The sequence below is a fragment of the Eretmochelys imbricata genome, chromosome 4, assembly GCF_965152235.1.
Source record: "Eretmochelys imbricata isolate rEreImb1 chromosome 4, rEreImb1.hap1, whole genome shotgun sequence".
Taxonomy (NCBI): Eukaryota; Metazoa; Chordata; order Testudines; family Cheloniidae; genus Eretmochelys; species Eretmochelys imbricata.
The window spans coordinates 1166446-1190814 of NC_135575.1; the positions used below are offsets into that span (position 1 = coordinate 1166446).

General features: G+C 50.4%; 1 protein-coding gene across 2 annotated transcripts in view; it reads left to right on the plus strand.

Moving 5' to 3' along the window:
• Positions 1–3051: 3051 nt before the first annotated feature.
• LOC144263805 (class I histocompatibility antigen, F10 alpha chain-like) overlaps positions 3052–24369 on the plus strand; it is a 53080-nt gene continuing 31762 nt past the window's right edge. The window contains exons 1-5 of one of the 2 annotated variants that reach the window (XM_077814778.1): positions 3052–3214; positions 16011–16286; positions 17915–18190; positions 20503–20607; positions 21025–21057. In XM_077814778.1, coding sequence (XP_077670904.1) covers positions 3067–3214; positions 16011–16286; positions 17915–18190; positions 20503–20607; positions 21025–21057 — 838 coding nt within the window. In that variant the 5' untranslated portion in view covers positions 3052–3066. The remainder of the gene's footprint in view (positions 3215–16010; positions 16287–17914; positions 18191–20502; positions 20608–21024; positions 21058–24369) is intronic. The other variant, XM_077814777.1, reaches the window with a different exon arrangement.

Genomic DNA, 24369 nt, shown 5'->3' on the forward strand with positions numbered 1-24369 from the left:
AGAAAGAAGTGGTTCAGGACTATTTAGAAAAGCTGGACGTGCACAAGTCCATGGGGCCGGATGCGTTGCCTCCGAGAGTGCTAAAGGAGTTGGCGGATGTGATTGCAGAGCCATTGGCCATTATCTTTGAAAACTCCTGGCGTTTGGGGGAAGTCCCGGACGACTGGAAAAAGGCTAATGTAGTGCCAATCTTTAAAAAAGGGAAGAAGGAGGATCCTGGGAACTACAGGCCAGGCAGCCTCACCTTAGTCCCTGGAAAAATCATGGAGCAGGTCCTCAAGGAAAAATTCTGAAGCACTTAGAAAGTGATCAGGAACAGTCAGCATGGATTCACCAAGGACAAGTCATGTCTGACTAATCTAATTGCCTTCTATGAAGAGATAACTGGTTCTGTGGATGAAAGGAAAGGAGTGGATGTGTTGTTCCTTGACATTAGCAAAGCTTTTGACACGGTCTCCCACAGTATTCTTGCCAGCAAGTTAAAGAAGTATGGGCTGAATGAATGGACTATAAGGTGGATAGAAAGTTGGCTAGATCGTCGGGGTCAATGGATAGTGATCAATGGCTCCATTTCTCGTTGGCAGCTGGTATCAGGCAGAGTGCCTGAAGGGCGGTCCTGGGGCCGGTTTTGTTCAATATCTTCATAAATGATCTGGAGGATGGTGTGGATTGCACCCTCAGCAAGTTTGCGGATGACACTAAACTGGGAGGAGTGGTAGATACGCTGGAGGGTAGGGATAGGATCCAGAGGGCCCTAGACAACTTAGAGGATTGGGCCAAAACAAATCTGATGAGGTTCAACAAGGACAAGTGCAGAGTCCTGCACTTAGGATGGAAGAATCCTATGCACTGCTATAGATTAGGAACCGAATGGCTAGGCAGCAGTTCTGCAGAAAAGGACCTAGGGGTTACAGTGGACGAGAAGCTGGATATGAATCAACAGTGTGCCCTTGTTGCCAAGAAGGCCAATGGCATTTTGGGGTGTATAAGTAGGGGCATTGCCAGCAGATGGAGGGACGTGATCGTTCCTCTCTATTCGACATTGGTGAGGCCTCATCTGGAGTACTGTGTCCAGTTTTGGGCCCCACACTACAAGAAGGATGTGGAAAAACTGGAAAGCATCGAGTGGAGGGCAACAAAAATGATTAGGGGACTGGAACACGTGACTTGTGAGGAGAGGCTGAGGGAACTGGGATTGTTTAGTCTGCAGAAGAGAAGACTGAGGGGGGATTTGATAGCTGCTTTCAACTACCTGAAAGGGGTTCCAAAGAGGATAGATCTAGACTGTTCTCAGTGGTAGCAGATGACAGAACGAGGAGTAAGGGTCTCAAGTTGCAGTGGGGGAGGTTTAGGTTGGATATTAGGAAAAACTTTTTCACTAGGAGGGTGGTGAAACACTGGAATGAGTTACCTAGGGTGGTGCTGGAATCTCCATCCTTAGAGCTTTTTAAGGCCAGCCTTGACAAAGCCCTGGCTGGGATGATTTAGTTGGGGATCGGTCCTGCTTTGAGCAGGGGGTTGGACTAGATGACCTCCTGAGATCCCTTCCAACCCTGATATTCTATGATTGTATGAAAATGGCAGGTGTAATTCAATGTGGATAAATGTAAAGTAATGCACATTGGAAAACATAATCCGAACTATACATACCAAATGATGGGGTCTAAATTAGCTGTTACCACTGAAGAAAGAGATCTTGGAGTCATTGTGGATAGTTCTCTGAAAACATCCACTCAATGTGCAGCAGCAGTCAAAAAAGCGAACAGAATGTTGGGAATCATTTGGAAAGGGATAGATCATAAAAAAAATCTGATTGCCTCCATATAAATCCATGGGATGCCCACATCATGGATACAGTGTGCAGCTGTGGTCACCCCATCAGAAAAAGGCGACAAACGTGATATGGGGTATAGAACAGCTTCCATTGGAGGAGAGATAAATAAGACTGGAACTTTTCAGCTTGGAAAAGAGATGAATAAGGGGGCTATGATCGAGGTCCATAAAGTCATGACTGGTGAGGAGAAAGTGAATCAGGAAGTGTTATTTACCCCCTTCACATAACACAAGAATTAGGGATCACCAGATGAAATTAATAGGCAGCAGGTGTAATACAAACAAAAGGAAGTATTTCTTCACACAACGCACAGTCAACCTGTGGAACTCCTTGCTGGAGGATGATGTGAAGGCCAAGAGTATAACAGGGTTCAAAAAAGAACTAGATAAGTTCATGGAGGACAGGTCCATTAATGGCTATTAGCCAGGATGGGTAAGGAAAGGTGTCCCTGGCCTCTGTTTGTCAGAGGGTGGAGATGGATGGCAGGAGAGAGATCACTTGATCATTACCTGTTAGGTTCACTCCCGCTGGGGCACCGGGCACTGCCCGCTGTCGGCAGACAGGATACTGGGCTAGATGCACCTTTGGACTGACCCAGTATGGCTGTTCTTATGTTCTGAATAAATTTATGGTAAATTGTGTGCACAGCTGGGGCCCTGTCTTCCATCTGCACCTTGGACACATTCGCCCTTCCACCCCCCTTTGTACCCCCAGCTTCAGCTCCTGCATGTCCTGCAGCCCTAGCCCTTCTCCTGCCCCACCCTCCCCCATAACATCCCCCTCCTGCTCCTCACATCCCCCTCCAGCTCTGCCCTTCCTCCTGGGACCCCTTTCCTTCTTCACACTCCCCTTCAGCTCCCCCATGTCCCCAGTACTCTCTCCCCATCTGCTCCCCTACTCCTCACACACTCCAACCACCACCCCCCCCCCCACCAGCCATCCTTGCCCCACTTTTCCTCCTACTCCAGCCACCGTTTCTCCCCGGTCAGGCTGTTCTGAGGGCCATTCCGCAGGTCTCCCTCCCACAGGAGCACTCCTGCCTCTCGTGTATTGCCAGGGGCTCCCTGGCAGGGTCTGGTTGGGTCTGACCTCCCTGCCCCCAATCTTTCCCCCCAGGCCTGCACACCAGGCGCATATTGAACACGGTGGTGTCCGAGCCCGGCCCGGGGCTGCCCTGGTTCAGCCGTGTGGGGTACGTGGACGATCAGGCCACCTTCGTCTACACCAGCGGGATGCAGAGGGTGGAGCCTCGCCCAGCATGGATGGCGGAGAACGAGGGTCCGGAGTTCTGGGACTATCGGCTCTTTTGGTCACGGCGCTGGGAGGCCTGGTTCAACGCGAGTCTGAACACCCTGGCTCAGCTCTACAATCGGACCGAGGGTGAGTGCGGGACAAAGTGGGGGATGGTGGTGTCAGTGTGAGCGGGGGGAGGGGACAGAGAGGCCCGCAGGGGCATTTTCTCACAGAAGTCAGTGTAAATGTGGGGGACAGAGGGACACCGGGGAGCGGGGGGGGGGGGGCGCAGGACTTAGATCCATGCGAAAGAGATTTTTGACACCCTCCAAAATGGGACTCTCATGCTGTTCCCTCCCCAAACACCCCAGATTTCTGCTACCAGTCCCACTTGCAGCTGCCTCTGCTGCCCTTCAGGGGACCCCCTGCCCCCCGTGTGTGGTCATTTCCCAGGCAGAGCAGCAGAGGTGCATAGGCCAGAAGGTCCCAAAGACCCTAGATCTAGAGCAGGGAGGGCTCTGAGACGTCTTGTCTCAATTCCCAGACACCGAGTGATGGGGGATCCCAGTATCGACAGTCCCAAGTGTTCAGACATCACGAGTCAGGCCTCCAAAATCCTGAATTTGGCTTAAATGTTGTGAGTATTTTGGGGATAATAGTGGAGCTTATTTTTATTTGCCCTCTGGTTTGAGCCTTTAGGGGACACATTTCCGGGGTTTTCCCTGCTCCTAGAAGGACTAGAAGTTAGTGCTGTAAGAAAAGAGATCTGAGACTCTCCCCTAATCCCATGAGTGCAGGAACTGGGGTTTTAATAACCCCCCCGCTATCATGAGACGCACGGTAAAGTCACAAGAGCAGGCAGTGCTGCATTCACCCAGCCCTGGGGAGAAGCTGCTCACCGGTGAGCCTCCTTCATTGTTCGCTTTGTCTTATTTCCCAGGTGAGTTTGTTTAAGGTCAGATTCCTCTTCACTCCGCAGAGTGAGAATCTGACATTGACTTGGGCTGGAGAGTTAGTGAGAGAATCAGCCCCTGTAACGTGCAGAGACTCCCGGGCTTCCTTACTCCTGGCAGCACAAACCCCAGCCCGTGTCCCCCAGTTGGAGCCCCCAGGGTCAGGCAGGTTCCCCTGCACACTATCGATAGATGTGTAAAGAGCCGTTCTTCCTGCTCGGTCCCTGATGTGTGGGGCTGTAGCTGCCTGGCCAGGCCCCCGGATTGTGCTGTGTCCCCAGCCCGTCGTGTTACCCTTCCCCCCGACTCCCCTCCCCAAATCCCTCCTGGCTCCCAGCACTGAGACAGCAGCAATGAGAACTAATTCCCATCCTACCCTGGACACCTGGGTTCCCGGTGGCCCTGCCCCGGGACTAAGCGACAGGGCGGAGGGTTGCCAAGTGTCTGCCCCCCAGCGCGCCCCCTCTGTAACTAGTTTAACCCTTTCCTGACTAGTCTCGCCCATTGATCCCCTGCTGCTGAGCCTGTCCAGCCTGACCTGCTCACATGGACACTGGCCTCCCCAGTGCTGAGAGAGGGGCTCCGCTCGCCTGCCCCTAAGCCTGCCCTGGGGATCTGCTGTTCTGTCCCCGCCGCCCCCTCCCCAATCACTGTCCCGACTGTCCCCTCCTGCCCTCCTCCCCCCATTTACCCCCTCCTCGCAGTCCTGGGGCTGCCAGCTCGCCGGAGACTGTCCTGAGTCCTGCATCTTGGCCACCAACAGTGTTGCCCTCTCTAGCTATGTCTGCCCCCAACACGCACATGGGGGAATTCGGGGTCTGGTCCCTCTGAGACCCCATCGGTGCCCCCACCCTGCTCATCCCTGTGGAGTGCAGCACAGAGGAGAAGAGGGGTGGGTGGGGAGGCCTGACCCACCCCACTCCTCTCGGGTGCCTGGCTTGGGATCTCTGCGTGTCTGTGACCAGCCGCCCTGCACCTCTCGAGCTTCTCTCGTTGTTACTCCATCCCTTTTCCTCCCTGTTGTTTTCTCACCTTTTGACTTTAGTTGATTGGTGTAAATAGTTAGTTGGACTCTCGTAGCGAAGTTTCCTCTGCTCCTGGAACTGGGTATGTCTCTATCTCCGGGCTTCAAACCCGGGGCGTCCTGCGGCGAGCCCATGCCTTTGAGCGACCAGCACTCTAGCTGTCTAAAGTGCGTGGATGAGACTCCTCTTGCGGATTGTGGTCAGCTCTGCCACCGTTCAGTGCACATGTGAAACAGGACAGGGAGGCCAGGCTGAAGTCCCTCCTGAGGGAAGCCGCACTCAGACCTTCTTCGGAGCCGAGCCAGTCAAACTTGGCACCGTGTACCTCAGTGCTGGTACGAAGAGCTGCTGCAGAGAGAGTCCGTACGGGACTCTTGGCACCGTTCCCCATGCCCAGGGCCAGGAAAGAAGCATAAGCAGCAGCTGCCTGAGAGGTTCCCCGTCTCTCAGAATGGACAAGCATGGGGAGTGCCGGGGAGTGCGACCAGCGTCTGGCCACTCCTCTGCCCCTGCTCCGCGGGCGATACCATCGACTCCGCCCTGTCCACAGGCCCTGTGGAGTCCGGTGCCCGACCAGCCGCCGGCACCAGAGGGGCAGAGAGGCACAGCAGGGTCGCGGTGCCGTCCATCCCGGAGGGGTTTGCGGTGGCCAGGGACTGGCTGGCATGGTTGCTACCACCCTTGCTGGCAGTACAAGAGTTGGTGCCAGCAGTAGGGGAAGCAGAAGGGAGCATGTTGCCCCGAGCTCCCGTCTGGTACCAGGCCCCTTGCTCTCTGCTTATGTCGAAGCAGGCTTCCCCATCTCGGCCCGATCCCTGGATCCTCAGCACCGTCCCTTGCAGCCGACGGGTGCCACACCCCCATCGTCCCCACAAGATGACTCATCAACCAAGTTGGAGTTTGAATCTTGCACCAGCCAAGGGACTGGTACCAGTACCCCAGCAACCAGCCCTATGCAATGGTGGGTCCCGGGGTGGGGGTTCCTCCGAGCGCCTGGCTCAGTGGGCAATGGCCCATGCAGATACCGTGGCCTTTTCAGAACCCCTAGGGTTTTCCTCCACTGCCTGGCCTCCCGTCTAGGTGCTCCTACTCAGTGGTGTCTGAGAGAAGGCTGCCTCCTCCTCCCCAGAAGAGGCAGGGATGGGTGTTTTGCCACCCCAGGACACTTCAAGGCTCACCAGGAGTTATGGAAGAAGGTGGCCTCAAACTTAGGGCTGAAAGTGGAGGTAGTTTAAAAAAAAATCCTCCAACAGCTTTGTCAACATCTGGGCTGCAGTGGTCCTGTTGAAGGTAGCTCTGCCTTTCAATGAGGCCATAGTGGGTCCAGTTAAAACCCTATGGCAGACCCCTTCCTCACTGCCCCCCCACGTCAAAGAAGGCAGATAGGAAGTACTATGTTTCCACCAAAGGGTAGGAGTACATATGTTCCCATCCCCCACCCGGATCCTTGGTCGTCTCGGCAGCCAATAAGAGGGAAAGGAAAGGGTTATGAGGGGCCACCCCCAAGTCAAAAAACTAAAAAAAGCAGGACTATTTTGGTAGGAAAATGTATTCTACCAATGGTCTATAGCTCCACAGCGCCAGCCAACAGGCACTGCTGGGCAGATATGACTTTCACTCCATGTTGAAATTTAAAGACTCGTTTCCCCAAGAGTCCAGGCAGAGGATTGTTGCTGTGGTGGAAGAAGGGAAGGCAGTGGCCAGGGCTTCCCCATAAGCCACCCTTGACAGAGTGAATGCGGCAGCCGGGGCTATGCCGTCACCAGTGGCCATGCAAAGGGGCTCCTGGCTTCAGTCCTCTGGCCTACAGACAAAGGTACAGCAGTCTGTTCAAGACCGTCTGTTTGAAGGGACTTTGCTCTTCTCAGAGCAAACGGATGCCAGACTCCACTGCCTGAAGGACTCCAGAGCCATCCTCAAGTCCTTGAATCTCCATGTCCCGGTGCCTTTGAGGAAAGAATTCAAACCCCAACAACCTGCCCACTTCCCAGGCCCGCCGCCTTGTCAAGACCTGTTCAAAAAGCAAAACAGCAGTTGTAGATGCAGACAGTCGCCCCCATCTGCATTAGCCTCGCTGTTTGGCCCTCATGGATACTCAGGGGGCTCCAAGCAAAACTTTTGATGTGGCACCCAAGGGCATTACACCAGTCCACATACCAGATCCTGCCCCACTTTTGTTTTTGGACCATCTCTCCTGCTTCAGTTTGGCATGGTCCCTTATCACCACAGATCATTTGGTGCTGAGTACGGTGGAGGCAGGATTATACAAAGAAGTTTGTTTCCATTCCTCCCTCCTACCCCTCATCCCTGTCCCTTTTCAGGGACCCTTCTCATAAGTAACTTTTAGCCCAGGAGGTGCAAGTCCTTCTGTGGCTTGGAGCCATGAAGGAGGTGCCTTGGAACTTAAGAGGGAAAGGGTTTCACTCCTGTTATTCCTGTGATGGGTTCTGTCACAGAGATCCCCTTGGGACTGTCACTGATATACTGAAATCGTCTCTGAGCCAGTTTTCCCTGCCAGCTTGGGAATTCCAGAACCCTGTCTTGTTGAGCCAGACATGCTAGTCTGTTTACACAGACCCAGGGTCTGGGCCACGCTCCCAAAGCTGCAGGCTTTAGCTGAAAACTGTTCTGCAGGTTACCTGTCTCCAGTGCCCAGACACCCAGTTCCCAATGGGATCCAAACCCCAGATAAATCTGTTTTACTCTGTATAATGCTTATACAGGGTAAATTCATAAATTGTCCGAACCCTATAACACTGATAGCGAGATACGCACAGCTGTTTGCTCCTCCAGGTATTAATCACCTACTCTGGGTTTATTAAAAAACAACAGTGATTTTATTAAGTATAAAAGGTAGGATTTAAGTGATTTCAAATAATAACAGACAGAACAAAATGAAACAAAACACGCAAGTCTAAACCTAATACATTAAGAAACTGATTACAGGAAATATCTCACCCTCAAAGATGTTCCAATAAGTTTACTTCACAGACTGGACTCTTTCCTCGTCTGGGCCCAGTCCTTTTCCCCTGGTACAGTCTTTGTTAGACCCAGCAGACATCTCAGGTGATAAGCAGGGGTTTTCTCGTGACTGGCACCCCATTTTATAACTTTGGCACAAGGCGGGAATCTTGTGTGTCTCTGGGTCCCCGCCCCTCCTGCTAAATGGAAAAGTACCAGATTTAAGATGGATTTCACGACCGGGTAACATGGTCACCTGTCTCTGAGACCTCAAGTCTCCATTCCTCCTGGAAAAAGAAAAGGAATACTTGTGGCACCTTAGAGACTAACCAATTTATATGAGCATGAGCTTTCGTGAGCTACAGCTCACTTCATCGGATGCATATGCATCTGATGCATTAGTCTCTAAGGTGCCACAAGTACTCCTTTTCTTTTTGCGAAGACAGACTAAGACGGCTGTTACTCTGAAACCTGTCATTCCTCCTGGGTTGTCCCCCAGGTACACAGGAAGGCTTTCAGGTAGATAAACCATTTACCATCAATTGTTCTAATTAATTGGAGCCATCATGTTCCTAATGCCCCATTGACGACCCTCACCTGGTGTGACTACAACTGTGATACAAGTTTATATCTTATTTCCCCAACTCCAGACATAGAAATAATACATGCAAACAAATAGGATGAACACACTCAGTAGATTACAAGCTTTCTAATGACATCATACAAGAGCCCTTTTGCGTAAAGCATATTCCAGATACATCATATTCACATTCATAAGTGTATTTCCATAAAGCATATGGAGAGCAAAATCACAATTCATTAATCCTGAGTGTCATAGGGCGTCTCTGACCCATTCTAGTCCTGCAACACCTCAAAGGCTGAAGTTGTGCATTGTCTCCCTGGCCTCCATCATTCCTTCCCTGGATCCAGGGGACGGGTACGCTGCCCTCGATTTGAAAGATGCCTATTTCTACATCTCTATTTTCTGAGACCACAGAAGGTTTCTCAAGACTGTTGTGAACCAGGCTCATTACCAGTTTGCCATCCTCCTGTTCATCCTGTCAGCAGCCAAAGGGGTCTTTATGAAATGCATGGTAATAGTGGCAGCCTTCCTGAGAAGGTGAGGGGTGCAGGTGTATCCGTATCTCAGTGACTGGCTGGTCAAGGGCCAGTCCAAGTGCCAGGTAGAAGCCAGTATCCACCTCGTCCAAGCAACCTTTCGAGCACTGGGCCTGCTGATAAACGAGCAGAAGTTTATTGAAGCAGTGCTCTATTATACCCAGGCCAGGGCCTTCCTCCCAGAAGCCCACTTCCAGTCAGTGTCGTCACAGGTCAAGGCCCTCTCAGGCTGTTGGGTCATAAGGTCTTCTACATATACGTGGTGCGATATGCGAGGTTGCACCTCAGACCCCTTCAGGCTTGGCTGGCCTTGGTGTACTGGCCAAACAGCCATCATTTGGACTCGGTGCTCATGGTGCCTGCCCATCTCAGGCACCTCAGGACACAAGGTCGGTGGTCCCAGCAGGAAGTCTTGCTACGGATGAACATCAGAGAGCTCAGGGCGGTCCGCCTAGCACGTCAGGCGTTCTTACCCCCCATCGCAAGCAAGGTGGTGCAAGTTCTTACAGAGAATATGGCAGCCATGTTTTACATCGACAGGCAGAGAGCGGCCCGCTCTTCTCCCCCCGTGTCAGGAGGCCATTTGCTTGTGGGAGTTCTGCATAAAGCACTCGAGCCACCTCGAAGCTTCTCACCTTTCGGGAGCCCAGAACGAGCTGGCAGATCAGCTCTTCTCACTGTGAATGGTCCCTATGCCCCGACATAGCAAGGGCCATTTTCCAGTGGTGGGGTGCTCCCCTCGTAGAACTGTTCACAACCAGACAGGAAGGGGAAATGTCAGCAGTTCTGCTGTCTGCATGACTGCAATCTGGGCTCGCTCCCAGACGCCTTCTTACTCCCTTGGAGAAAGCACCTGTTCTGCGCCTTCCCCCCCCATTCCTTTAGTGCACAAGGTCTTGCAGAGGTCAGGGGCGAAGGTTATTCTCATAGCCTCAGCCTGGCCACGTCAGCACGAGTCTGGCTTATTTCTAGACCTGTCAGTAGCTACTCCAATGCCGCTCCCTCCCCTTCTGGACCTGATCTCGCAAGATCATGGCCAAATGCTCCATCTGCCTGACAGCTCCATGGTGAAGCCTGAAGAACTGGCCTGTGCGGAGCAGGTCTGCTAGGTCTTGCTAGGCAGTCGGAAACCATTTACCAGAGCTACTTACCTCCTCGAGTAGAAGCGTTTCTCCATTTGGTCGACCCAGCAAGGCCTCTCACGGGGGTGCCAGAACCTCCCTATGAGTCGGGGGCCACCGGTGCTGAAACTGTGACACCGCCTCTTCCCCTGATGCCCCCCCATGCTCCGCCTCTTCTCTTGAGGCTCTGCCCCCTCCCCCCTGCTGCTGAAGTGGCGGGGCCATGGCCCCTCGGTCCCCCTGTTCCGGCACCCCTGCCTCTCACCGGCTGAGTCATCTTTCAGATGAAGCAGATTCTCCAGAACAGTCTGGGAACAGCCAGGTCTAGCGATTCCATCTGTTTAGGTGCACCTAGCCGCCATCTCCGCATTCGACCCCCAGGTGGGTGGGTGGTCAGTTTTTTCACATGAAATGTCCCTTCACTTCCTGAAAGGCTTTGAAAGGCTTTATCCGCGAATCTGGGAACCCGTCTGTGATAAATGAGGGTGGGTAGCACCCTTATGTAACTCCCCAACCATTCAGTTAGCCTTAGAATCCTCCTTAGCCGCTGCACCCTAATTGCCTTACCTGTGAAGGGTTAAGAGGTAAACGTCAAATGAGTTGGCACCTGACCAGGGGAACCAATAAGGAAGCTGTACCCTCTCAAATTGGGAAAGGCTGCTGGGTGTGTGGGTCTTTTGTTCTCTCGGCTGCAGAGGGACAGGGCAGCAGTCATGCTGTAAAAAGCTCTGGGCCAGGTATGAAAAGTCATCTGGATCATGCCTAGAAACTACTCATTTGGAACCACAGATATGGAAGTAGAACAGGAAATGGTCAGGTAGACGCAATTAGGCTTGTGTCTTTTTATGGCTTGTGGACTCCTCTGTGCTGACCCCAGGTGCTTTTGTTTTGTTGTAACCTTTAATCTGGACCCCAAGAAAGCTACTCTCAGTGATTAATCCTTGCGGTTGCTCTTTTAAGATCTAGCAATAACTTAAGTTTTCCAAACGTGTTTTCTTTCTTTTTTATTTTTTAATAAAATTTCCTTTTTTTTAGAACATGATTGGATTTCTATGTCTTTTGAGGTGAGGAGGTTGTGCATATCTTAATCTGCCAATACAACAGCTGGGTTCCCCTTTTCTTTTGTTTCCTTTCTTGGCTTCCCCGAGGAAGGGGTGGAAAAGCCGAGGGGCCCCAGAAAATCTTCCCAAGTGAGTTTTTCTGGATTGGCAAAAGGCAGATTTTCACTTGGGTGGTGGCAGCATTACCAGCCTGGAGTGGCCAGTATTAATTTTTAGAGTCCTTGCAGGCCCCCACCTTCTGCACTCAAAGTGCCAGAGTGGGGAATCAGCCCTGACACCATCCCCCTGGGGGACTTAAACATGGTCCTGTCAGAGCTCACAGGGCCTCCCTTTGAGCCACTGGCATTGTGCCCTCTGTTGTACCTTTCCTGGAAGGTCGCCTTTCTGGTAGCAATTACCTCAGTCAGGAGGGTCTCAGAGATCAGAGCTCTTATGTCAAAATCTCCGTATACAGTGTTCTTTAATGACAAGGGTTGCCCCCACCCTTGTTCCTCCCGAAGGTAGTCTTGGAGTTTCAGAGTAATCAGGCTATTTTCCTGCCCATTTTCTTCTCGAAGCTGCACAAGAATAGGGAGGAAAGACATCTCCATACTCTTGGATGTTAGGCAGGGCATCCTAGTGTTCTGTATAGAAAGGACTATATAGAAAGTCGATCCATAAATCCACACAGCTCTTTGTGGCAGTAACTGTTAGGATGAAAGCCCCACCCATTTCAGCTCAGAGAATTTCATTGTGGATCACGCTGTGTATTCACATGTGGTACGAGCAGGCAGGTGTCCCACCACCCGCCTTCCTGGCGGCCCAGTCTGTGAGAGCACAAGCTTCCTCCGTGGTGTTCATGGCCCAGGCTTGATCCAGGACATTTGTAAAGCAGCGATCTGGGCGTCAGGACACACTTTTTCTTCCAACTACGCCATCACCCAGCAAGCTAGAGATGACACTGGCTTTGGTTGGCCACCTCTTACGGTACTGCAAGGGAGTCACCGAACGTGGCATGAACGTGTGCAAGCAGTTGAAGAAGAAAAAATGGTTACTAACCATTCTGTAACTCTTGGTCTTAGAGACGTGTTGCAAACGTCCATTCCACGAGCCACCATCCTCCTCCTCTGTTGGAGTTGCTGGCAACAAGGAACTGAGAAGGTGCGGGGTCGACTGGTCCTCTTATACTGCGCCATGAGCGCATGGTACCAGAGGGCACGAGAGGCGACCTGACGGGTACCACTGAGAGAGAAATTTCTGGCGACTGTGTGCAGGGCCCGCACACCTACCGCGGCATGGACGTGTGCAGCACAGCTCTGAGAACAGCCGTCACAGGAAGGTTAGTAACCGGTTTTTGCCCAAGCCTGGGGCACGGTTCAGGGACACAGCTCAGTGGGCTCGGCTCTCACCTGTGGCTGTGACCCCAAGTGGTATTTTAATCCCTTGGCCGACGTTTTTCCAAACGTGATTCGTGATTTTTTGGGTGTCTGAGATTCAGCGGCCGGGTGCCCCCATGTTCTGATCAGGCCCCTTTAAAAGGTCTCAGGTGGGCACCCAAAATCACTAGTGATTGCTGAAAATCTAGGCATTTACCTCGGTGTATCTAATGCATGATGGGGAAGGGGTGTAAATACTTGGGACCCTGTGTGGGGTATTTTTGTGCCCCCACATTCTGCCCTGTTTGCCAAGCAAGGGGTCTGATCCATTCCCCACGCGTTTCAGTCTTCCTCGTGATCCTCACAGTGTTCTCTGTTCATCACAGCCTCCCTCCCTCTCTCCTAAATTCTCCTTCCTGTCCCCATCTCCCTTCCCTCCCCCCTAGTCTCCCTCCCTGCCTCCTCTCAGGCCGGGGGTGGCTGTATTAACTGAGTCTGCTCTTGGTTGTGTGCGAGATGGTGGCCGTTGTTGTGAAGATTAGCCTGGCTGTGGGAAAATGGTGGCCAGTTGAACTAAAGGCCGTCAATGGCCTGATCCTTACAGGGAATCACCTGGAGACAGTGGCCGTGTGAAAAAGAGGCCAAGCATCCGAAGTCGGTGCTTTGCCGTTCCTAGATTGAGCTGGAGGCAAGGGGAAGATGGGGCAGGGAAACAGAGGGACCCTGGGGATTCTGTGAGGTCATTAAACCAGAGCAGAAGTTAGTGTGGGGGACAGATCTCCTGTACCCCTTCCCTACAGGGACATGCGGGTAATGTGAATGGAGGAGGTGGGGGACCAAGTCACCCTGAGGATCCTGCAAAATTAATACAACCAGAGCAGGAGAGAGTGGGGTATAGACACCCCGAACTCTCTCTCTTCTCCAGAATGACCCTGATTACCAGAACTGGGGGACTCCTCAGAGAGCAGAATAGAGCTGGAGGGGATAGACCTCTGCAATATGGACTATATGGTGGATAGAAAATTGGTCCTCGGGCCGGTTTTGTTCAATATCTTCATAAATGATCTGGAGGATGGTGTGGATTGCACCCTCAGCAAGTTTGCAGATGACACTAAACTGGGAGGAGAGGTAGATACGCTGAAGGGTAGGGATATGATACAGAGGGACCTAGACAAATTGGAGGATTGGGCCAAAAGAAATCTGATGAGGTTCAACAAGGACAAGTGCAGAGTCCTGCACTTAGGACGGAAGAATCCCATGCATCGCTACAGACTAGGGACCGAATGGCTCGGCAGCAGTTCTGCAGAAAAGGACCTAGGGGTTACAGTGGACGAGAAGCTGGAGATGAGTCAACAGTGTGCCCTTGTTGCCAAGAAGGCCAATGGCATTTTGGGATGTATATGTAGGGGCATTGCCAGAAGATCGAGGGACGTGATCGTTCCCCTCTATTCGACATTGGTGAGGCCTCATCTGGAGTCCTCTGTCCAATTTTGGGCCCCACACTACAAGAAGGATGTGGACAAATTGGAAAGCATCCAGCGGAGGGCAACAAAAATGATTAGGGGACTGGAACACATGACTTATGAGGAGAGGCTGAGGGAACTGAATCATAGAATCATAGAATATCAGGGTTGGAAGGGACCCCTGAAGGTCATCTAGTCCAACCCCCTGCTCGAAGCAGGACCAATTCCCAGTTAAATCATCCCAGCCAGGGCTTTGTCAAGCCTGACCTTAAAAACCTCTAAGGACGGAGGTTCTACCACCTCCCTAGGTAACGCATTCCAGTGTTTCACCACCCTCTTAGTGAAAAAGTTTTTCCTAATATCCAATCTAAACCTCCCCCACTGCAACTTGAGACCATTACTCCTCGTTCTGTCATCTGCTACCATTGAGAACAGTCTAGAGCCATCCTCTTTGGAACCCCCTTTCAGGGAGTTGAAAGCAGCTATCAAATCCCCCCTCATTCTTCTCTTCTGCAGACTAAACAATCCCAGCTCCCTCAGCCTCTCCTCATAAGTCATGTGTTCTAGACCCCTAATCATTTTTGTTGCCCTTCACTGGACTCTCTCCAATTTCTCCACATCCTTCTTGTAGTGTGGGGCCCGAAACTGGACACAGTACTCCAGATGAGGCCTCACCAATGTCGAATAGAGGGGAACGATCACGTCCCTCGATCTGCTCGCTATGCCCCTACTTATACATCCCAAAATGCCATTGGCCTTCTTGGCAACAAGGGCACACTGCTGACTCATATCCAGCTTCTCGTCCACTGTCACCCCTAGGTCCTTTTCCGCAGAACTGCTGCCTAGCCATTCGGTCGCTAGTCTGTAGCGGTGCATTGGATTCTTTCATCGTAAGTGCAGGACCCTGCACTTATCCTTATTGAACCTCATCAGATTTCTTTTGGCCCAATCCTCCAATTTGTCTAGGTCCTTTTGTATCCTCTCCCTCCCCTCCAGCGTATCTACCACTCCTCCCAGTTTAGTATCATCCGCAAATTTGCTGAGAGTGCAATCCACACCATCCTCCAGATCATTTATGAAGATATTGAACAAAACCGGCCCCAGGACCGACCCTTGGGGCACTCCACTTGATACCGGCTGCCAACTAGACATGGAGACTGGGATTGTTTAGTCTGCGGAAGAGAAGAATGAGGGGGGATTTGATAGCTGCTTTCAACTACTTGAAAGGGGGTTTCAAAGAGGATGGTTCTAGACTATTCTCAGTGGTGGCAGATGACAGAACAAGGAGTAATGGTCTCAAATTGCAGTGGAGGAGGTTTAGTTTGGATATTAGGAAAAACTTTTTCACTAGGAGGATGGTGAAACACTGGAATGCGTTCCCTTGGGAGTTGGTGGAATCTCCTTCCCTAGAAGTTTTTAAGGTCAGGCTTGACAAAGCCCTGGCTAGGATGATTTAGTTGGGGATTGGTCCTACTTTGAGCAGGGGGTTGGACTAGATGACCTCCTGAGGTCCCTTCCAACCCTGATATTCTATGATTCTATTAATATCCAGAGTACTCCCTTTGGGGTTGTGCCACCCTGCACCCCCTACAGGGAACATACAAGAACAAGCAGCAGTGAGGTGATCCTTGAAGATTGTGAGCTCTCTATAGTGGAGGGTCTTTAGTGTACAAAGACCCAACAGATGGAGCGTGGGCCCCCTGTGGGTTTGGCTTCCCTCCTGAAAGGAGCTGGGAGGGTGTAGGACCCAGCAGCATAAGTGGGAACCCCATTTCTTGGGGGAGGGAGGGCCCAGTAGCAAGGGGAGGACCCAGTGGTCTACCTGCAATGGGGTCTTGGTGAGATTTCAGAGAGAGGCTGCTGCTGACCCTCAGCTGTGTTTCAGGGTTTCACATTATCCAGACGATATACGGCTGTGATCTCCGGGAAGACAACACCACTTGGGGGTTTTACCAGGATTCATATGACGGACGCGACTTTCTTACCTTCGATAAGGAGACCATGACTTGGGTAGCAGCAGATATTGGGGCTCAGATCTCCAAGAGGAGATGGGATGCTGAAGTACTTGACAACCAGCGGTGGAAACGCTACCTGGAGGAGAAATGTATTCCCTGGCTAAGGAGTTCTCTAGAGTACGGGAAGGAGACTCTGCAGAGGAAAGGTAAGATGGGGGACAAGCCCCACCCAAGAGGTCACTACAAGTTACATCTCCATTCCCCAGCCCCAGTTCCAAAATGGAGCAGGGGAGTAAGGGGCAATTCAGCGAACCTTGCACCAGGGATGGGTGGGGAAACAACCCCTTCCCCGCCAGCGCTGCTGGAAAAAAAGATAAGAAATTGAAAATGTTAAAAGCAGCTCACTGTAGAGAAGCTGATCAAATGAGCCCAAATTTGCAGCACACATTCTAGCTCTTCCCCTGGTGTGACACAGCAGTTATCAAGGCAATCTGCCAATGCGTGTGCATGTTAGAGCACTTTACTTAATTATGGAAGAGCCACCACTTCTCTGGACACCAGCTTCATTCACCATGTAACTCTTCCTCATTCACTGTCTGCACCATCATATTTTCTTGTGTTACCCCCAGCCCCTGTGTTCCACCAATGGCGGTAGCTTTGTTCTTGTTGCCTTTGTCCAGACTTCTCCCACAGTCATTTATGTGCTTTCTTCCATGCCATCCCCTACATGTGGAATTGCCCTCCCCATACTAATCTGGAAGAAGGCTCCCCTTGTCCTTAAAGTTTTCCCCCTCAAGACCTACCTTTGCTGCAACACCCTCTTACTTATTCCTTGATTCTTTTATCAATAAGACATCTGATAATCACACTCAAATTTATCAAAGTTTTTTCAGTAAAGATTAATCAGCACAAACATAGAAGGGAAGAGGTTAAATGGTTTACCACTCCGACTCAGGAGGACAGTTGCAGCGTAGTCTGCTTCAAAATGTTAACTCGCTATTACCCACATATGTACCTTGTGTGTTACCATGTACACACATTTCCCAGATTAGTTAGCATCATTACACATCCTAATCTTTCCCTTCCCAAACAGTTTGCACTTGCTGTTCAAAGTTACTTGAAATTTGTACCCAGTTTTTTGCAACATACTAGTTACTTATTTCTCTCAGGAACCTCAGCAGAACATTATCTTGTCAATTGCCATCTTTACAAATGCCAAGAAGTAAAAGCCATACACAGCAGTCTAATGTATATTTCAGTGCCAACGGGCTGGGAAACTGATTTTTCAACATAAGAGTAAATGCATTTGAAATCCATAATATTGGGGTAAATAGATTTGGTAACAACCTACAAGAAATTAGCCAATTAATATTAGTTAATTTGAGGGGCAATTTAGCACTGTCACTTTTTGTTTAATGGGCCCTTTCCATCTTTAATTGGTCATTTTATCTAGTTCATTTTTTTGCTCCCTGGCCAGGGCAAGATTCTTCTCTCTTTCATATCCAGGGACTGAGAGGAGATGGGCACAAACCTAGCACATGATTGACACCTGTATGTGGAGCTTAGTGAAGCCTTTCAAGGTACTTGTGTCACTGTGGTTGGGAGCAGAGGCCAGGTCAGGGACCTGGATTTGTGGTTCACCATTGCTGATGCTGTGAATTGGGCACAGGAATTCTCTAACATGGTGGCTCTCTCTCATCAGAGGGATTCCGTCTCATGGACTTTCGTCCTCTCCCACTCCTGGGGTCTCAGAATTTCATGCTGCAAAGCTCCAGCAAAGGCTGCCTGGATTAGAGCTTGAAAATAACTAACTTCAGTTTCTTCTTTTTCCCAGTGCGCCCAACAGCTAGAGTGAGGGACAGGTCATCTCATGACGGCCTCACCACCCTCTCCTGTAAGGTCAGTGGGTTCTACCCCCGGGACATCACCGTGACCTGGCTGAGAAATGGGGAGAGCAGACAGCAGGAGACCTACTCTGAAGGCATCCTACCCAGTGGGGACAGGACCTACCAGACCTGGGTGACAATGGAGATTGATCCCAAGATCAAAGGCCATTATTCATGTCACGTGGAGCATGAAAGCCTTTTAGAGCCACTCTCCGTCTCCTGGGGTAAGGCATTTGTGTGTGTGTGTCTTTTTTCCTTGTGGGAGAGGGGGAATCCATTAAACTCAACCCCTGAAAAATTCTCATTTGGATTTATAGGCTGAAGCTGGAATTTCCTCAGGGTCTGTGAGGCCCTGTCCCCTTTGGCCCTGTCCCTCTGCATCAAGTTCTTGTGCTAGAGTTGGGACCCACAGTGCCTGGGGCTCATGCCTTGCTCTCCAGTTTGCTGCCTCTGGGGCTGTTCGATACATCTCAGCAATACACTGTCTCTGAAGGGAGAAGATTAGTAATCGGACATTAAGGCCTGAAGGGACCATTCTAATCATCTGATCTGAGCTCCTGCATAGCCCAGGGCAGGGGGGAATCACACCAGGGACCCCAGCATCCAGTCTGGTCATCTGTGAGCAAACTAGAGCTCATCCTTCAGAAAGAGATGCCCATTCCAGATGTAAAGTCTCCAAGGGATGGAGAATTCACCACATCCCAGGGGAAGCTCAAATCTGCTCCTTATTTCCAGACAGAATTGGTCTTGCTTCAGCTTGCAGCCTGGTGTCAGAGAAAAACACAGTTCTCACTCTCAGGTTGGGTGCAGCAAGTCAGATACACTTTATTATCTCAAGCAATTGCACAGAGGGAGAGAGTGCCCTAGGACACAGGGTTTCCCACACCTAGGCAGGTCTCTCTACAGATAAACAATTAGAGCAAGTATTTATACCTTTATTACAGACAATAATAAGCAACAGCTGCATATTGTTTATACATATTCCTTCATGATATCTCATTTTGCTCAATTTCTCTTATAGTCTACGTTCTATTCTTATCTAATACAAGGTCACAACAGCCTCTTTCACAGTTCTTTTCCACTCGCTTTGCACTATCCCCGCTTCTACAAATCTTGCGTTATTAAGGCTAGAGTTAGCCTGACTTCTGTTCATTTCAGAGGCCTGCATCCAAATTCCCTTTATATACTTTCACATCGGTCTCAACTTCATGCACTTGTGGTCCTGCCATGAGTGCAGGGGACGGGACTAGATGACGTCTCGAGGTCCCTTCCGGTCCTCTGATTCAGCAGGTTCTCAGAAACATGGCTCTACGGGCCCTTCATTCTTGCCCATGTGGCCAGAGAGAGAGGTTTAATGTTGGGAGCAGCTTGTTTCTGTGCGCAGTGATGCTGGAAGGGAGGTATGGCCTTGGAATGGAGCGAGGAGGCAGATTAGAGCCCAGCATCACAGGGGAGAGACTCCTATGCCCCTAGCACAAGAAAGTCTAGGAAGAATTTATTACCCATGGAGCTGCCTTCCAGCCATCTTTTTGCTTGGTTAAATGGGATGTGCAAAAATGCACCACTTGGAAGTGCAAACAATTTCTGAGAGGGCAGCCTGCACCGGGACTCTCGTCAGCAGACGGTTTCACATCACAATCCTGCTACCATGTCCCCTGCCAATTTTTGTGTCATAAACCACATTTCCTTATTCTCTTTGAAATATTTTTCTTTTTGCTGTTTTATTATGCGGCTCTTTCAGACAACAGGAGAAACTGATTAGTGAAACGGAAAGTGTATACAGAACTCGGGGTTTAACAGGTTTATATAAACCAAAAACAGTATTAATATTTCTATCCTCCCCTCTTCACTTCCTGCCCCCTCAAAAAACACGCATTGTGTCTGTAACACCATTCATGGCAGAGAAATCCAGAGCTTTGAGGTCAGTTTCCAGTTTGGCACCAGACTCCCACAATGGGACTGTTCCATTAGTCGTGAAAGTCAGCCTGGTCAAGAAGGGTTAGGGGCTGGGAGCCAGGACTCCTGGGTTCTGTCCTTGGCTCTAGGAGGTAAGTGGAGGCAAGTGGGTTAGAGCAAAGGGGCTGGGAGCCAGAATTCCTGGGTTCTGTCTCTGGAAGGGGAGTTGGGGTTAGGAGGTTAGAGCAGGAGGGGCTGAGAGCCAGGATTCCTGGGGTCGATTCCTGGCTCTTGCACTGCCTCACTGTGTGATCTTCAGCAAGTCTCCCCCCTTTCCCGTGTAGGGATGATACTGACATCCATGCTCTCCCACAGTTCTGAGGATTGGTTAATGTTATAAAAGTCTTCGACTTTAAGTGCTAAATATTTATTATGACTGGAAGTGGTAGAGACTGTGTCCAGGACTTCCTATGGTGGGTGCAATGCATGGTGGATGCACTGGAAGGGATGGAGGGTTGCAGGACTCAGCCCTAACTTGGGGAGCTGACTGACAGATCCCTGCAGTGGGATGAAAGGGGGATTTTAGTGGTTGGGGGAAGGAGATTTTTCCCCAATGATCATTCTTTCCATTCCATTTCAGAACCAAATAACAATCTGATTCCCACTGTGGCTGGAGTTATCACTGCAGCTGTCCTGATTGGTGTTATAATCGGAGTAGTAGTCGTCTGGAAAAAGAAACGCCCAGGTAAAGAGCCTGGGATGGGGGGATTCTCTGGACTTGCCGGGCCCTGCACACCCGCCTAAGGGCAACAGCAGTTCAGGAGCCTGTGTCAGTCCGGTGTAACTGCCCCATTGTGGGACTGAGCTAATGACCCCCAATGGGAGCTGCTGGAGGGCCAGACCCAGAAACTGGGTGCAGGTTACAGTTTATATGGGGCTAGGATTTCCAAAGAGCTCAGCACCCAGTGCGCCGAGGTCTTTGGAAACTGTCTCATTGTGTCTTTCTCTCCTGCCAATTGTGAGCGCCTGGGACCTTGAGTCCATTACTGAGCGCCAGGGAGCTGTGCTGGGCCAGGGGCTCGGTTTCTGAGCCGTGGACACAGATCAGAGTCGGTTCCTGCCTTGGGAGCTGAATTCACTGAAATTTGCCTTCTCTCTGCAGGGAAGAAGGGAGATGGCTATGCTGTAGCTCAGGGTAAGTGACAAGAGACCCATCGCCTCTTTTCAAGTGGCCATCTCTGAATGGCCATCAGTATTTGCTTGTGGATTTTAGCCTGGAGCCACTGACAGGAGATCCTCGCTTCCACTCATAGGCCTTGTCTACACTGAGAATTTTAGGGAAATCTCCAACTATTGCTCTAGTACCATAGAATCGTAGGACCGGAAGGGACCTTGAGAGGACACCTCGTCCTGTTCCCTGCACTCATCGCAGGACTAGGTATTATCTAGACCATCCCTGAGTAACCTGCTCTTAAAACCCTCCAATGAGGGAGATTCCACAACCTCTCTAGGCAATTTATTCCAGTCCTTTCTCCCATCTTCCATGACTTTTCAGAGCTATTGACTCAGATATCTCCTCTCTCAGTTCCTTGACTATTCTAGGATGCTTTTCATCAGGCCTTGGTGACTTGAAGACATCTAACTTGTCTAAATAATTTTTAACTTGTTCTTTCCCTATTTTAGCCTCAGATTCTACCTCAATTTTACTGGTGTTCACTATGTTAGACATCCAGTCACTATGACACGTTTGGGTGAAAACTGAAACAAAAAAGTCATTAAGCCCTTTTCCCATTTTCACATGTTCTGTTATTGTCTTTCCTTCCTCATTGTCTAATGGGCCTATCCTGTCCTTGGTCGTCTTCTTGCTTCTAATGTATTTGTAGAATGTTTTCATAGAATCATAGAATCATAGACTATCAGGGTTGGAAGGGACCTCAGGAGGTCATCTAGTCCAACCCCCTGCTCAAAAGCAGGACCAATCCCCAATTAAATCATCCCAGCCAGGGCTTTGTCAAGCCTGACCTTAAAAACTTCTAAGGAAGGAGATTCCACCACCTCCCTAGGCAACGCATTCCAGTGTTTCACCACCCTCCTAGTGAAAAAGTTTTTCCTAATATCCAACCTAAACCTCCCCCACTGCAACTTGAGACCATTACTCCTTGTCCTGTCCTCTTCTACCACTGAGAATAGTCTAGAACCATCCTCTCTGGAACCACCTCTCAGGTAGTTGAAAGCAGCTATCAAATCCCCCCTCATTCTTCTCTTCTGCAGACTAAACAATCCCAGTTCCCTCAGCCTCTCCTCATAAGTCATGTATTCCAGACCCCTAATCATTTTTGTTGCCCTTCGCTGAACTCTTTCCAATTTATCCACATCCTTCTTGTAGTGTGGGGCCCAAAACTGGACACAGTACTCCAGATGAGGCCTCACCAATGTCGAATAGAGGGGGACGATCACGTCCCTCGATCTGCTCGCTATGCCCCTACTTATACATCCCAAAATGCCATTGGCCTTCTTGGCAACAAGGGCACACTGCTGACTCATATCCAGCTTCTCGTCCACTGTTACCCCTAGGTCCTTTTCCGCAGAACTGCTGCCTAGCCATTCAGTCCCTAGTCTGTAGCTGTGCATTGGGTTCTTCCTTCCTAAGTGCAGGACCCTGCACTTATCCTTATTGAACCTCATCAGATATCTTTTGGCCCAATACTCCAATTTGTCTAGGTCCCTCTGTATCCTATCCCTGCCCTCCAGCATATCTACCACTCCTCCCAGTTTAGTATCATCTGCAAATTTGCTGAGAGTGCAATCCACAGCATCCTCCAGATCATTTATGAAGATATTGAACAGAACCGGCCCCAGGACCAACCCCTGGGGCACTCCACTTGACACCGGCTGCCAACTAGACATCGAGCCATTGATCACTACCCGTTGAGCCCGACAATCTAGCCAACTTTCTACCCACCTTATAGTGCATTCATCCAGCCCATACTTCCTTAACTTGCTGACAAGAATACTGTGGGAGACCGTGTCAAAAGCTCTGCTAAAGTCCAGAAACAATACATCCACTGCTTTCCCTTCATCCACAGAACCAGTAATCTCATCATAGAAGGCGATTAGATTAGTCAGGCATGACCTTCCCTTGGTGACTCCATGCTGACTATTCCTGATCACTTTCCTCTCATGTAAGTGCTTCAGGATTGATTCTTTGAGGACCTGCTCCATGATTTTTCCGGGGACTGAAGTGAGGCTGACTGGCCTGTAGTTCCCAGGATCCTCCTTCTTCCCTTTTTTAAAGATTGGCACTACATTAGCCTTTTTCCAGTCATCCGGGACTTCCCCCGTTCGCCACGAGTTTTCAAAGATAATGGCCAATGGCTCTGCAATCACAGCCGCCAGTTCCTTTAGCACTCTCGGATGCAACTCATCCGGCCCCATGGACTTGTGAACGTCCAGCTTTTCTAAATAGTCCCTAACCACCTCTTTCTCCACAGAGGGCTGGCCATCTATTCCCCATGTTGTGATGCCCAGCGCAGCAGTCTGGGAGCTGACCTTGTTCGTGGAGACAGAGGCAAAAAAGCATTGAGTACATTAGCTTTTTCCACATCCTCTGTCACTAGGTTGCCTCCCTCATTCATTAAGGGGCCCACACTTTCCTTGGCTTTCTTCTTGTTGCCAACATACCTGAAGAAACCCTTCTTGTTACTCTTGACATCTCTCGCTAGCTGCAGCTCCAGGTGCGATTTGTCCCTCCTGATTTCATTCCTACATGCCCGAGCAATATTTTTATACTCTTCCCTGGTCATATGTCCAACCTTCCACTTCTTGTAAGCTTGTTTTTTATGTTTAAGATCCGCTAGGATTTCACCGTTAAACAAGCTGGTCGCCTGCCATATTTACTATTCTTTCGACACATCGGGATGGTTTGTCCCTGTAACCTCAACAGGGATTCCTTGAAATACAGCCAGCTCTCCTGGACTCCTTTCCCCTTCATGTTAGTCCCCCGGGGATCCTACCCATCCGTTCCCTGAGGGAGTCGAAGTCTGTTTTCCTGAAATCCAGGGTCTGTATCCTGCTGCTTACCTTTCTTCCCTGTGTCAGGATCCTGAACTCAACCAACTCATGGTCACTGCCTCCCAGATTCCCATCCACTTTTGCTTCCCCTACTAATTCTTCCCTGTTTGTGAGCAGCAGGTCAAGAAAAGCTCCCCCCGTAGTTGGCTCCTCTAGCACTTGCACCAGGAAATTGTCCCCTACGCTTTCCAAAAACTTCCTGGATTGTCTATGCACCGCTGTATTGCTCTCCCAGCAGATATCAGGAAAATTAAAGTCACCCATGAGAACCAGGGCGTGCGATCTAGTAGCTTCTGCGAGCTGCCGGAAGAAAGCCTCACCCACCTCATCCCCCTGGTCCGGTGGTCTATAGCAGACTCCCACCACGACATCACTCTTGTTGCTCACACTTCTAAACTGAATCCAGAGACACTCAGGTTTTTCTGCAGTTTCATAC